General features: G+C 35.8%; 1 protein-coding gene across 2 annotated transcripts in view; it reads right to left on the bottom strand.

The window, feature by feature from the left end:
- The window catches only part of CCDC50 (coiled-coil domain containing 50), a 65,006-nt gene that overhangs the window by 17,535 nt on the left and 32,758 nt on the right, over window positions 1-14,713 (bottom strand). The window contains exons 5-6 of one of the 2 annotated variants that reach the window (XM_032171914.2): window positions 6,435-6,552; window positions 1,169-1,696 (exon numbers count right to left, since the gene is read on the bottom strand). In XM_032171914.2, coding sequence (XP_032027805.1) covers window positions 1,169-1,696; window positions 6,435-6,552 — 646 coding nt within the window. The remainder of the gene's footprint in view (window positions 1-1,168; window positions 1,697-6,434; window positions 6,553-14,713) is intronic. The other variant, XM_032171913.2, reaches the window with a different exon arrangement.

Here is a 14,713-nt window from a genome sequence, read left to right as displayed (position 1 = left end):
TCCGCAGCTCTTTATATCTCCCTAACAAAGTGTATCTAGTTTGGAATTGTTTACAAAGCCATCTTTTTGGCTGAAATCCAAGCACAAAGCCTAAGACAAGGATATTTGTGGCAGCTACTCAGAATGGTTTCCGGAACTAAATTTTAATTTTCTGTATACCCAAGTCCTTTAATAAGAAATGACAGGAAAAACCAACTTAACCTGAATCGGCAACCCAGAAACAAGTTCTCTGACCACAGATAGAGCTTGACTGGCTCCTTCGTACTACGATTCCTAGTGTTACGGCCACATGGAAAACATCACCTCAGCAGTTTATAGAAAATAGAGCCATTACTGTGTCAATGACGGACTTCAGAGTTAAGCCTCAGGGGTGCCAGAAATTTGAGGTTTATCTATAATATTTACCTCATTCTTACATAGGTACCAAGAACTTACCTGTATTGGTACTTTAGAACACCAACTGCAGAGTTAGAGCTGGAGAAAGTTACAGTATAAAAAGTAATTTAATGCAATAACTTTAAAATTTTAAGTTCCTAAGAATCCACCTCCAGGTCTAAAACATGTCCAAACTGCCAGGCCTCACTCCAGAGATGATAATACATGTGAAATCCAGACATTTCCATTTTTAGTTAACAGCTGATTCTGATGAGAATGAACTGAGGCATATTATTTGAAAAATACTTTCTTAAAAGACTGCCTATCCAACTCATTTTACAAATGAGAAAGATGAGGTCTAAAAAATATAGTATTTCCGGCTCTATTGGCCTTTGGTTAGACAAACACTATCAAGACGGGCTCATCAGCTCTTCTGGGTTCACCGAAGTAAAACCAGAAATTCAGGAGTTTTGATTTGGTATCAGAATCTCTGATATACAGTCTCAGTAAATGAAGAACAGTATCTGGAATGGGTACCTCTAATACAACCTGGGCACGGAATAACTCTCCAAGGAATCAGTGCATTCTCACAGAAAAGTGACAAATATTTTCCTTCTTCTTATAGACCTGAGATTAAGTGTATACCTTTTATAATATGTTGCTCTAGGATTTATTTCAAAGTCATGAACATGAACTGGAGAGAAAGAAAGGTTGCTTAAGATACTTATTAAATTCATCGGTTTGTAGTTATATACATGATACCAGGACTTCCATCGAAACTGTCCTCTATTACCTGGGTCATGGAGGTGGAGCTGCTCCTCACTCTCTGAGAATGGAGGAGTCCTGGGCCTGTGTCTCCTTTTTCTGTGCTCACCTTGCCCATGGTCCCTCCCATATACAACTTCCTTGCAGTGAAGCCCTGCTTTTTGTGAGGACTTCGGTGAAAGTTGACCTTGGTGTCGAGACTGTTTTTCCCAATTTCGAGTCTGATGGTTATTCTTAGTCTCCCAGTCATCACATTCTGTGCTCAGAAACACTTCACCACTGACTGTGGGAAGCAGAGGTCTCCGGGGCCTCTCCTGAGTGGACCGTTTCCTTTCGTGCTGCTCATTGTTAATTTGGGGATTGTCCCTCACTTTGCCCGAGCTAGAGGATGACAGGGATCGCTTTGATGAACAACGTTGTTCTGGCTCTTCCAAGTTCTCCAGTGGATGTTCTGGTTTCTCTTTCTTCTGCTTCACAGTCTTTCCATCTCTTTGGAGTCTACAAGGTCTTGAGAATCCAGAACCCAATTCCCTGGCCCTCCTTGACCCTGGTTGGTCTGAGTGGAGGCAGAGGGATGTGAAAAATAAAAATGCAGATTAATTTAATGAGAGTATGAACTCACTACACAGGGGGGAGTCTGGGCTCCAGTTTAACGTACTTTAAAAATGGAGAAAATTGCTCTTTCAACTTAAATTGAGAAGAGGGGATGAGCATTACTGAAACAGTTCATGCGAACCTAAAGAATTCTGGGTACATAGCCAAAACGGTAAGAAACTGAAATTAAGTGAAACAAATGTGAAAGAAGAGCTTGATCATGATTAGGTAGAGCTAACAACACTTTTAATATTTGCCAATAACAAAATTATAGCCATTAAACATTAAGTTCTATTTATAAACCAATTTGAAACTAGTATAGAGTAAAAGGTAGAGGTTGAGGAATCTTGTAAAACAAAAAAATTAAGCTTCGTAATTTCAGACAGAGGCTTTCAAATATTCTTACTGGAAATGCCAATAAAACTGTATCAGAATATTGCTGGTTTCTCTTGAGTTCAGGGGAATGATCCACAGATTTTTATATTCCTCTATCTGCCCACTTCATGTGGCCAAACATACCCAGTCACTTCAGAAAATAGCCCTCTATTACAGTTCAATGTAAAAGAGGATAAAGTAGATCAGAATTTTAAGTGAGTTCATGACCCTGTTATCTTTAGATAACTCTGTTCTCAATCTTCGTTGAAACTGGCAAAGGAAAAAAATTCAAAGGGTTTCCTTGATGGAATATATAAAAAGGAGTCGCTTCCTAAATACATTTAAAAACCTGTATGATATTGTATTCTTTGTATAAAAATACAATATATGCTAAGTATATGACCCCAAATTTAATATAAACTTCAAAAACAGCACAAAAATAGTGCTTTTTCAGGTCTTTTTTAGGCACAAGTATAATGTGAAGACAAAGGCAGCAAATTCATATGCACTTTACAACAATATACTGATTTTAACATTTTCTAAAACTTTTACTACGTTTTGGAAATAACAACAAAAAAATCCCAATTCCATGGAAAATTGCTATGATAGCTAACATTCCCTGATGGAATTAAGCACTTGCTGAACTGCATTTCAAAGAGCTACCGTAAGTTGAGGAGATGTAAAGAAAATAAAAAACTATACGTTTTCCTTTAAATTGTTTCATTTGATATTAATCTGTTAAAGGAATAGAGCAAGAAAGAGATATGTGCTAAATGCACCAATTATGTAAGTTTCCATTAAAAACCTCAAATTGTCTCCTCTTGAGCTTTCCAGAAGAAAAGAAAGCTTGCTTCCAAAGACAATACTAAATAATTTGTTTTCTAAACAGTCTGTAGAAGTATTTATCTTCATCATTTATGGGTAAGTTTTATTTTACATAAAATCAAAAGCAAACAGAAGAATTACCCGGTGATAAAAACAAATTATCTGCTCTCTTAAATAAACTATTATTTTAAGACTATCATGACAACATGAGAATTAAGTGACTACTGCTGTAAATTTATATAATACAGACCAGCTACTTAAATGATGACCACATCCAGGGAACAATGGTTTACAGTGTTAATAAAAATGTGCTCACTCAGAGTTGCACAAGTGAAGTACCTTCTGGCTCAAAAGAAACAGAATTGAGTTTTGACATGAATTTGTGATATTATGATTTTTAATTCCTTCTAAATAGTTAATTGATATTCGCAGTTTTACTTTTAGAAAATATGCTGCAGGAATTATTACAGAGCTGTTACTACATTTTTACAGAGCTGACTGGAAAAAAATTTATTCTCTAATAGTAAATTTGCTGTGACAGCTTTAAATCTTGGAAAGAAAAAGATGATGTGAGGAATCTATCTGAATGCTTTAAAACCTCATATAGTTGAGGACTGAGACTTGTATGTTTTTTGAGACCAAGTTATTTGGCAAATATAACTTACTCCCTCACTGCCAAAACATACATAGGTATTATGTATTGGCATATACATAATACACACACACACACACACACACACACACACACACACACATCTGCATTTTATATGAGTGCCTCCATGTTTGGCTTTCAAAATAAGATAGATACAGAAAATATTACATTATACACATATAACACTGATATATGTATAAATAAGTACTTCACCAAAATTGCATTATTTCATCTTCTCAAATCCAAATGAAGGATTTACTTAATAATCTCCATTTTATTTAGTACATAACTTCATTAAAATTAATATTGTTCTAAGGAGGGGACAGGACTTGAACCACAGTCCTATGACTCCAAAGACCACAACTTAAAAAAAATCACTAATATGACTTCAATAAGAGGCTTTGAAAGAAAAACATGGATTCACTAATAAATAATACATATCATTTGAGTCGATATAAATTTGACAAATGTTTTATACATTTCAAATTTGTAGAAAATCCATAAATAATCATTCTAATAGATAATGTATTAAAGTTTGACTTAAATAAAAGTTGAAAAATTGACCATTTCTGTAATGATACACTGTGATTACTATGCAAGCAAGGCAAAAAATCAAATAGATATACAAAGGCATGCATAAACAAAGAATATCCCAGATGTGTTGGAAAAGGACCACTGCAAAGACCGGAAGGATTATTTTGTAAATATGAGCTGAACTGTAATATGGCTTCTGTGGAACTGCACTTGGTCTAACACAAAGGCATATTAATGAGGACTCCATGTTCAACAATATATAATCTCCCAATAACAACACAGCTGAAGCAAGAGAAATTTCAGTATTTACACACACATGTTCAGGAGGTCACCACTTCCTGTTCCTCAAAACTCCCTCAAAGTCTCTCTCTCACCAAAGAAACAAGCATATATGCCACTCTCTACAAATTTATCAGAGTAATTAAAATAAATACAAAATATTTTTAAAAGCTTTTATGTGTCCCAGAAAAACCACTGAATTCTTAATATAGTCTCCTGCCCTAGAGAAACAAATCAGGATGACAGTATTCTGGTCAAAAAAACAGGTTTGAGTCTCAATTCAAGTCAGTATAAGGCTTTAAGAGGGGAATGCTAAAATTAATAGTTTAATGCATTTAATTCCTTGTCATCCTAATGTTTTTATAGACTGAACAGTTTAAAATAATAACGTTTACAGTGAATATACCTCCAAAGCAGAATTTTTAAAAAAGGGAAAAACACCGGGCTACATTTCTAAGATTTAAATTGAAGGTGAAGAGTAACACTTTGCTTTCTGATCTTTAGTACAGTAAAATGTGGCAAAATTTTTTCTTTTCAAATGACATAACATACAGATTCATCAGAAAAACCAGCATAAAGAAAACAGCTATCAAAAAAGAGATGAGTGTTTTACATACGGAGGAAGAACACATCAAGCAGTAAATTGCGAATCAGCCTGCTTACTGAAAAGGCTGAGCTCTACTGATTATGGTAAATTTAGAACAAAAAGTGTTACTGGGCAAAATTATACTCAAACTGTAATAATCTCATCATCTACATACACACTGCTTTCATTCTACTCATCAGAGAAACACATATTTACCTTTTATAATAGAATTACAGAAAAGCAGTTGATGACTGGTTTGCAAGGTCCTTCAGGATCACTGACCTGAAATTCTTGACTCTCTGAAAGTTGCCTTTAGGTTTTGTTCACTTGTGATCCTAAGTATTGGTCTTCAAGCTGAATTTCATTAAATACTGACACTTGAAACTATAGGAAACGTCTTTCCTTTCACAAGTCTTTGAGAAAGACTTGACAATACTTGCAAATACTCGCTTCCCAACACATTTTTAAGATAAAGAATCACCACAACTGCCACCACCACATCATCACCACCCTGCAAAGTAGGCACCAGAGAAGCGAAACTGAGGTAATCATTCCCTCAGAAATCATACTACATGGTAATCGAATAGCAAAGAAAGGATCAAAAGAAAAAAATGAACACGGAAATCTTAAAATTTAATATTGTTTGTCATCAGCAGGCTACACCATTGGCCCAGGTTTAAAAGGCAAGAAAGCACAGAACAAAGCTTTGTTACCCAGTAAGTGATGCCTGGTATACCTTCTTTCTTCATACCACTTTCCCGCTTCAAACACTACTGCCCAGACTTCTTGAGAAACGTTAAGTCCAGAGACTCATCCACCATTTTCCACATCCCATTTATGTGCTTAGATTATAATAAAGCATTCCAAGTCGCTAAAGTTTAAAAAGAATGTATGCCAATTCTTATAAAATCATATTCAAATTTTAGCCATCACGAAAGTGGCTCGGGTTGTCCAACTAAAGAACAGATAAGGCTGGGTGCGGTGGCTCATATCTGTAATCCCAGCACTTTGGGAGGCTGATGTAGGCAGATTACTTGAGGTCAGGAGTTCAAGACCAGCCTGGCCAACATGGTGAAACCTCGTCTCTACTAAAAATAGAAAAATTAGCCAGGCATGGTGGTGCACACCTGTAATTCTAGCTACTTGGGAGGCTGAGGGAGGAGAACTGCTTGAGCCTTGGAGGCAGAGGTTGCAGTGAGCCGAGATAGCACCACTGCACTCCAGCCTGGGTGACAGAGCAAGACTCCATCTCAAAAAAAAAAACAAAAACAAAACAAAACATGAATTTATTAGATGCAAATAGAATCCTGCCACATATCTAAATGTACCCAGTGACGGGGGATAAGAGAAACATTCTCAGGTCCCTAAGGTCACTTTATGAACAAAATTAAAGGAGTGTTTTATGGTTGAGTCTAAGGATAGAATACATCATGATGCAGGAATTGTTACCTCCATCTTCATAATAGCAACTATCTGCATAAGCACGGGTTGCAGGGAACTCTGGAAAGTGTTTCTTTCTCTTTTTCTCTTCCTGTAACTCCTTTTCTTGCAAAAGGCGAGCTATGTCCTGCAAAGACAAGGGGAGAACGGAAATACGCATTACCAAAGAACAAACAAACTCCACATGGTGGGGCCTGACATTCCACTGCCAAGTTTGTATGTGCTCTGTCCATGGCTCTCTAGACTTTCTGGCATTAATTTCATGTCTTCAAATGCCAGATGATTGCTCAACAGGAGTAGCACATGATCTAGATAAGTGAGACAGGCTTTAATTGAGATTTAAATCTAACACAATATGGAAGACATTCAAAACTCAGTACTTCCTAAAGCAGGTTACACAACAGAATTTTAAAAATATGTATTTGTGGGCCCTTTTTCCAAACTGATGATTCAATAAGTCTAGAGGGGCAGGATGTAGTAATCTACAAAACTTTATAAATTATAATTTAAAAGCTTTTGAAAAGAATTCTTATGGGGATTTTGATTTAGCTTTGCATTAGAATACCACTGTCTTAACCGAAAAAGAGAAAACAATCTTCCTTCTGTCTCCCACCTGTTCATCCCCAGGCAAATTTTTAGCAGTTATTAAGTGAAAGGCACTGTGAGGGACAGAATGATGAATAACATTCCATAATGTCCCCTAAAAGATTATCATCCTTTTATGAAAACAAAAGTTTCATAGAAACTTTAAAAAAAAAAAAAAAACTACAATAAAATTAAATTTTAAATGCCTCAAAAAAATTTCCATGGGAGTACCAAAGAGGGAATACTATTTTTGCTTAAAGGAATTAGTACAAGATTTTGCGCTGTGTTAGGCTTTGAACAAAGAACTGAATTCCAACAGGCAAAGTCGAAAAAGAAAACATCAGCAACGTTATGAACATTTTAATGGGCACCTATCTAAGGAAAAGCCAATAGTTAAATTAGAACACGAGGTATGGAATGTTGTAGAAAAAAAAAGCTGAGGCTAGAAAAACAGTCTAAGGCTGAATCACAGGAACTCCTTTTAGACAATCTTAAGAAGTCTGGAGTCTGTTAAGATAGGGGATGAAGGATTACTAACGGTTTTGAGCTGCAGAGTGACAGTGTTCTGAATCTGAAGATTATTTCTATGAAAGCCCCATAAAATAGCCTATTAACTTATATGTTCATGCACACTTTTAAGGAGAGAAGTTTATAGCTATCATCAGATTCTTAAAGGCTCATACAAATATGAGAACAATACTCACTGGTACAAATGGTAATAACAATCATTGGTAGTTTGAGGTACTTACTTCTTTATATTTATCGTTAATAAGGAATACAAGAAGTATTAAATGTTAATGTTATAAATTTAAAGCAAGAATTACTATTCTTCAAATTTTATGAATAGGTGCAAATGAAGAATATACTAAGATGGCAATATACAATTTCAAAAGAAAATTTAAGTGAATTAATTTTTTTCACATCAATGCAGAAACAAGCTGGATGCTCAATCTAGGTAAATTAGCAATATTTATCCATATCCTTAGCTGTTTTTTACTATTCATCCAAATAGCCTTACAAATCTGACTTTATGCCAAATACAAACTTAAAATATACCATTAATACACTTTTAACTGACACATATATACGTATTTTTGGATAAGTAATCTATGTAAATGCCCATGCAATAGTTTCAGACACTTAAGTGAGCACTCACAAAATGTTGCAACTCAAGCTGAGAGGTAAAAGATATCATAATCCTACTTAACACAAGTATACTTTTCATGAATAGAACTCTGAGTTTCTAAGACTTTGATGGAAAAACTATCTCCTAAATCTGAAAGTTAAAATGAATCTCTTTTCCCGTTCAAGTCAGACATGGTTTAAAGAGACATTGGGAGAGAAACAGTCGCTACTAATATGAATTTAGGGGGAACTTTAATTCTTTATCTGTACAATGGAAAGTTTGAACTATTCAATCTTAAAAAAAAAAGCCAAATGTCTTTGACTTCTTAATGTATCATTTTAACAAATGTGTCTACCAGGTGCCAATCCCTGTGCCAGATTCTTTAGCTTTAATGTCTTACAAAGTAATGTATCAGTCAGGAAGAGAGGAACGGGATACATAGCCTATTCTCCAAAAAACTATTATTTGTTACAGAAGAATTTTCCAAATTTCTATAATGTTTACTACAGAAGTAGAAAGAAATGTAAACACTTCCTTGAGCTGTATGTTTCCTAAGCACTCAAAACTATATTTTCCTAAGTAATTTGCTTTATAGTAAACAAATATTTCCCCTGCTATAACTGAGGAAAAAATATAAAGGAAAATTATCAGGTCCAACTTCCAGCAGAAATTATAAACTATGCTCCATGGACCTGGTAGACACAGCTTTATTAAAATGATAAATTAAGGAGTCAAAGACATTTGGCTCTAAGATTGAACAGTTCAAACTTTCCACTGCACAGATAAAGAATTGAAGTTCCCCCCAAAACTGGTATTAGTAGTGACTATTTCTCTCCCAGTGTCTCTTAAAACCCTGTCTAACTTGAACTGTAGGAGAAAAGAGATTCATTTTAACATTCGGAGAAAAGAGATTCAGTTTAACATTCAGATTTAGGGGATAGTTTTTCCATCAAAGTCTTAGAAATTCAGAGTTCTATTCATATAATTGCTTATAACTGCCATCTTGCTACTGAATTTAGTCCTAATGGAAGCATAATAATACGCCACTCTCTCAGTGTAAAGAACCAGGAGAGAAAAAAGAATTATGCCCCTTCTTTACAATGCATTAGCTGGTCAAAGAACATGCTTTTAATCAAGTAAAAAAATAATAATCATAATATGTCATGCACCTTAGCACCCAAACCTTTTTGCTCTTCTAAGCTCTCAGCTCTTTTTTGAAAGAAAAGGTCTGCTAGGCTTGAGGAAACAAAGGACAAAAATTCAACAGAAAACTGCCACTCTATTATGGCTGAGGTTTAGCACAAGTCCGTTCTCCTCCCTGCTTTCCAACATTACTATGCAGTGAGTTTTGTTAGATAATTTCAATATAAAGTAAATCCCGCTGAAACAAGCTGAAGATGGCAATTATCAGTCACAGTACTTGGATGCAGCTAACCAGCTTAGTCACCTTTGATATAAACAATCTCCTTGGTCCTCAGCTTCCTTCCTGTTAATGATAAGTCTAGAACAGCACTTCCCAAGCCTGTTCCTGGGAACACTGGCCTCAAAACTTTATCCAAAAAAACCACACCTTTCAATAGAAAGCATGCAGCATGTCTAACTCTTTAAGATGCATATCTGCAAATTTTAAAACTTTAAAAGAAAAAAAAACCCTGTTATCTTCCAGTAACCTATAATTTTCCAAATTTATGACAGAAGCTTCTGTTCACATTTTTTAAAAACTCAGGTCATGTTCTACATAACATAACTTGGGAAAACAAATCTAAATGAAATCTTAAGCTCTTTTAAAGTCATTTTTACTTTTATTTTAATTAATGAGATAGACTTCTGGGCTAATATGTAAAAATAACCCTGTTCCATAGAAGACTTCTTAGTAAATACATTAATTGAAATGGAGTTTACCATTGTATCTCACCTTTCCCTTCTGTTATCCAAGCTCACCCAACTCTGGAAAATTTGAAACTACAACCATAAGGAAGGAAACAGTTAAGGATCTCTAGTATACTAGAGAATTGTAATTTTAATGAAAACATAGATTTAGTGATTCCCTTCAGTGGGCCAGACATGTGCCCTGTGACAAATTCTTTAGCTTTAAAGAATAGTGCTATGAGCAACAGGGGATTGGTGTATATGGTAAATATCGTTAAAGTTCTAATCTTGCTTTTAGTAAAACAACTAGCATAATGTAGACATGAAAACATGGCTCTAAGAGAAGCATTAATATAAACAAGGTGCAGTGGCACCCAGAGGATCCCCATACATCTTTCCCAAGTAGATGACAATTAACTGAAACACGGTGTTGGGTTCCCTGGGGTATTTCTGTCATTTATAGGTTGAGCATCCCTAATCCAAAAATCCGAAATCGGAAATGCTCCAAAATCTGAAACTTTCTGAAGCACAGACATGGTGCTCAAGGAAAATGCTCACTGGAATATTTTGGATTTTGGATTTTTGGATGCTCAACCTGTATATGATTTATACCATATAAATATATAAGAGTTAAAGGGTTATATCATACACATATATAAGGGATAGAGGGTTACTTCTCAACGTTTCGCCTCTATCCTCCAATGGCAGTGCGTTTAAAAAGAGGAAATCTGGAGTTTAAAAACAATCAAAAGGCGATTTTAAAATGTGATTGTCAAATGACTGTCAGAAAGGAAAAAAACAAAATCATTCCACTTAATTGCTAAACTTCTTTATTAACTAGCAATTAACATATTAACATCTAACTCGGTAGGGATGTCAAGGCAGGTATAAATCCAAAAGGGTTGTTTGATACAACAGGAAAATACCAATTCTATGGATGTAAAAACATCAGTATAACAGTATAAGAAGAGAGGAAGACCTCAACAAGAAGCCTCCCATCTCCCTTTCTAGTCATATATATATAAACTTATTTTTACAATACTTAAAACACAGAAAAATTTTTAATAGCTAAACGGTACTGCTGTTTGATCTAGCCTCTAAATATTACCAAAGAATGTGTAAATATTCTTTTAAAACATGAAATTCTAATCTCTTTAAGAGTGCTATGTGTAAGTACCACGGTTCATGCTAGACTCATTTTTTTAATGTGAATTAGTTACTAGGTTTATCCCTGAGCAGTTTATACTATAAAGGCCTTCAAATTGTTAAACTAGTGCCACAAACTTTTCATGACATGTTTGGCCGTGCTAATATTTATTTAAGGAAAAAAAAAGTTTTTCCTTAAAATAGTTGCACATTCACATATATTTTAAACCTAGGTTTAAACACACACACACACACACACACACACACACACACACACACACACATCTAGTCATGCACATAGGTACACACACACTTTTAGAGTTTTATTTAAGAATAACTAAGTTAAATTAACTGATTAACCTTAACCCATTTTTATTAACCACAAATATCACAGAGTCCAGTATACCCAAAGTCTACAAGCTCCTTCCAATAGGAAGCCTACAGAGAACTACCATACTCGAGAAACTATGTAAAAGAGTTAAAAATAAATAAACAGAAACAGAAGAGCAAGACAGAGTGAGAGAGCAAGAAAGTCAAGAAGAGGAACAAAGGGAGGGAAGGTGAGGAGTTCTCAAAGCCAGAAAGACCGAAAAAAAAAAAATTTTTTTTAACTTTTCCACATCTGTGTCCTGCATGGAAACGCCACTTTCCTTACATCTGTGCTTTGTTAACAAACACAATAAAATTATACCATGACAAAGCTAAACTGCTAATTTATGCACCCAAGGTTGTATAACTCCACCACATCTGACACACAATGTTGTTTAGAAAAAATTTAAAAAAAAAAAAATCTCTGTTCCAAGAGAAAAGGGTTCTCAGTCTCTACATCTGGTATTTTATGGGGTAGTAACTACCCAGGAAAATTGACCCCAAAAATCTCTTAAAGAGATCTGGGTGGAAACCCAGAGAGAGATTTTCCACAGCCCTGCTGCTGATAAGTCCTTATTAACCAAGTAGACTCTACAGGGAAGCAGAAGAGCATTGAGCGGGAAGGGAAAAAGAAAAAAAAAAAAAAAAAAAAAAAGGCCAGGTGCAATGGCTCGTACCTGTAATCTCAGCACTTTGGGAGGCTAAGGCGGGTGGATCACGAGGTCAGGAGATCGAGACCATCCTAGCCAACATGATGAAACCCTGTCTCTACTGAAATACAAAAAATTAGCTGGACATGGTGGCAGGCGCCCGTAGTCCCAGCTACTCAGGAGGCTGAGGCAGGGGAATCGCTTGAACCCAGGAGGCAGAGGTTGCAGTGAGCGGAGATTGCGCCACTGTACTCCAGCCTGGAGACAGAGCAAGACTCCGTCTAAAAAAAAAAAAAATGGGAACTAGGAGAGTTCATGAGTCACAAGCAATTCTTTTTCAAAAATTGGCAGAAGAATTAGTACTACTGTCTCAGTATTAGTACTACTGTCTCAGTATTAGTTTCCCCTCCCTTTCAGGCACCCTGTTACCAACAGACTATAAATAAGCATTTTCATATATCCCTCAATGACAAACTTTACTCACGCAAATTTTCTTCACTTAATATTGACAATATACTAGACAGCTGAGAGTCACATTTTTCTACCTTGGCACAGTAGCCATCTTCTCATCTGAGACATGAGTTGAAAAGTCAAAAAGTCTGAATGAAGTTTATATAGGCTTGTCCAGTCAACACACCTACACAACTGGATTTCTAATTTTACTTTTCCACTCTACTGAGGGCAAACTAGTGGGAGACCTGTAACGACAAATGTGTAAATGCTTGAGGACCTCTCAAATCACGCCATACTGAAACATACTTAAGCCTGTTTAATTTTGCCCTAGGCAGCACATATCTCTCTATAACAGAAATCAAGGAAAGGGCAATTATAAATTTAACATGTACCAGGTGCCCCAAGTACCTGATCTCATTTACCTCACAACAGCCCTTTAGGGTATGCACAACTACTGTGACTCAACCCATTTCGGAACCTGAGGTTCTGTATGGTTAAGGGTGATGCTGAAAATCACACAGCTAAATAGTTAATGAGCTAAAATTCAAACCCACGTGAGTGTAACTCCAAAGTCCACGTGTTTCATGTATACCACAGTACGTCTAAGTCAGAAGCAGTCAGGAGACCTGAATTGTACAGACATTTCTCTGGCATTTTATAACTTGGAATCAGTCACTTACTTCTTTAATACTTAATTTCTACATCCGAAAAATGGAGTTAATCACTAAACTGCTTATTTTACATAGTATTACCATGAGATTACTTACTATGATTACTATTTAGATTCTACATAATTAAAATAAAGTGTTTTATTTTCTCTTTCTATCCTGTTTTTCCCTAAATGGAGAAAAAAAAAAAAACCCACATGACAGCAGTAGCATTTATAAGAAGCCAACTTCATTACTCTGGTATTTTTTAAATAGAAGCTTTCTTGTCTACAAAACATAATCACTTCTTTTAGTTCCCAGTGTCATCCCCAAAGCAAACTCTTTACTATAGAGAGGCAACACATTAAATACTAAGAAAGAGCCTCCTGTGTATTACAGGAAGTATCAAAAATAATCCCTAATTTTTACTTGCAGTTCTGATTATCACAAGATCATGATTTGTTTCTTGAAGAAACAACTCAGTACACTCATACCAGGTGTCTCACATTCATCTGGCATTGAACAAGAAGTCTTAGAGGAACAAGAGTGGTTCATTCAGTAAGAGTAGCAGTGTACGGAGGCTGTTTACTGACGACCCTGATCATATCTATTTAACATGATGATCTAAGTGCCAGTTTGCCCAGTACAATTTCAGTTTGTGTAATTAACACCATGCTTATAACCCTCAAAAGTGTTTCTGGGTGCGTAACAAACCATATTGTTAACCAACTATTAAAAATAATAAATCATTTTCTTCTCTATTATAAATCAAGACAGTGACCAAGTACAGCATAACAGGTGTGAAAGCAGGGTAGCATAGAAGTGATGTGAAACGAAATAAATTGTTCATAAGAAGTGCTGAAACTAAGCTGGGCACAGTGGCTCATGCCAGTAATTCCAGTGCTTTAGGAGGCTGAGGCAGGAAGACAGCTTGAGCTCAGGAGTTTGAAACCAGCCTGGGCAATACAGTGAGACCTCGTCCCTACAAAAAAAAAATTTTTAAATATTAGCCAAGTGTGGGGGCGTGTGCCTGTAGTCCCAGCTACTCAAGAGGCAGAGAGGATCACTTAAGCCTGGGAGGCGGAGATTGCAGTAAGATCATACCACTGCACTCCATCCTGGGTGATGGAGCAAAACACTGTCAAAAAAAAAAAGTGCTGAAAATAATAACACAAAAGGAAATAATGGCTAATGGTAAATTCAAGTCTTCTCACAAACCAAACACTATTAGTAATTTTAGTCATTTTCAGCCTTAAAAACAATATGACTTAAAAATATATAAAGAATCAAACTGATTAGTTTTTTTAACCAAAAGATCACAGGAAAGTGAAACCTTTAAGAAAAAGAGAAAGAATGAGAGCAATGCCTGCTCCTGGCCTCTCCCAAGGACTACTCCCTGCCTCCAGCGCAGGCCCCACTCAAAAGTCTGCTCTCTCTAATGCT

The sequence above is a fragment of the Hylobates moloch genome, unplaced genomic scaffold (assembly GCF_009828535.3).
Source record: "Hylobates moloch isolate HMO894 unplaced genomic scaffold, HMol_V3 SCAFFOLD_13, whole genome shotgun sequence".
In the NCBI taxonomy this organism is placed as follows: domain Eukaryota; kingdom Metazoa; phylum Chordata; class Mammalia; order Primates; family Hylobatidae; genus Hylobates; species Hylobates moloch.
Note: the sequence above shows the minus strand (reverse complement) of the source record. Positions and strands in the feature narration are given on the sequence as shown.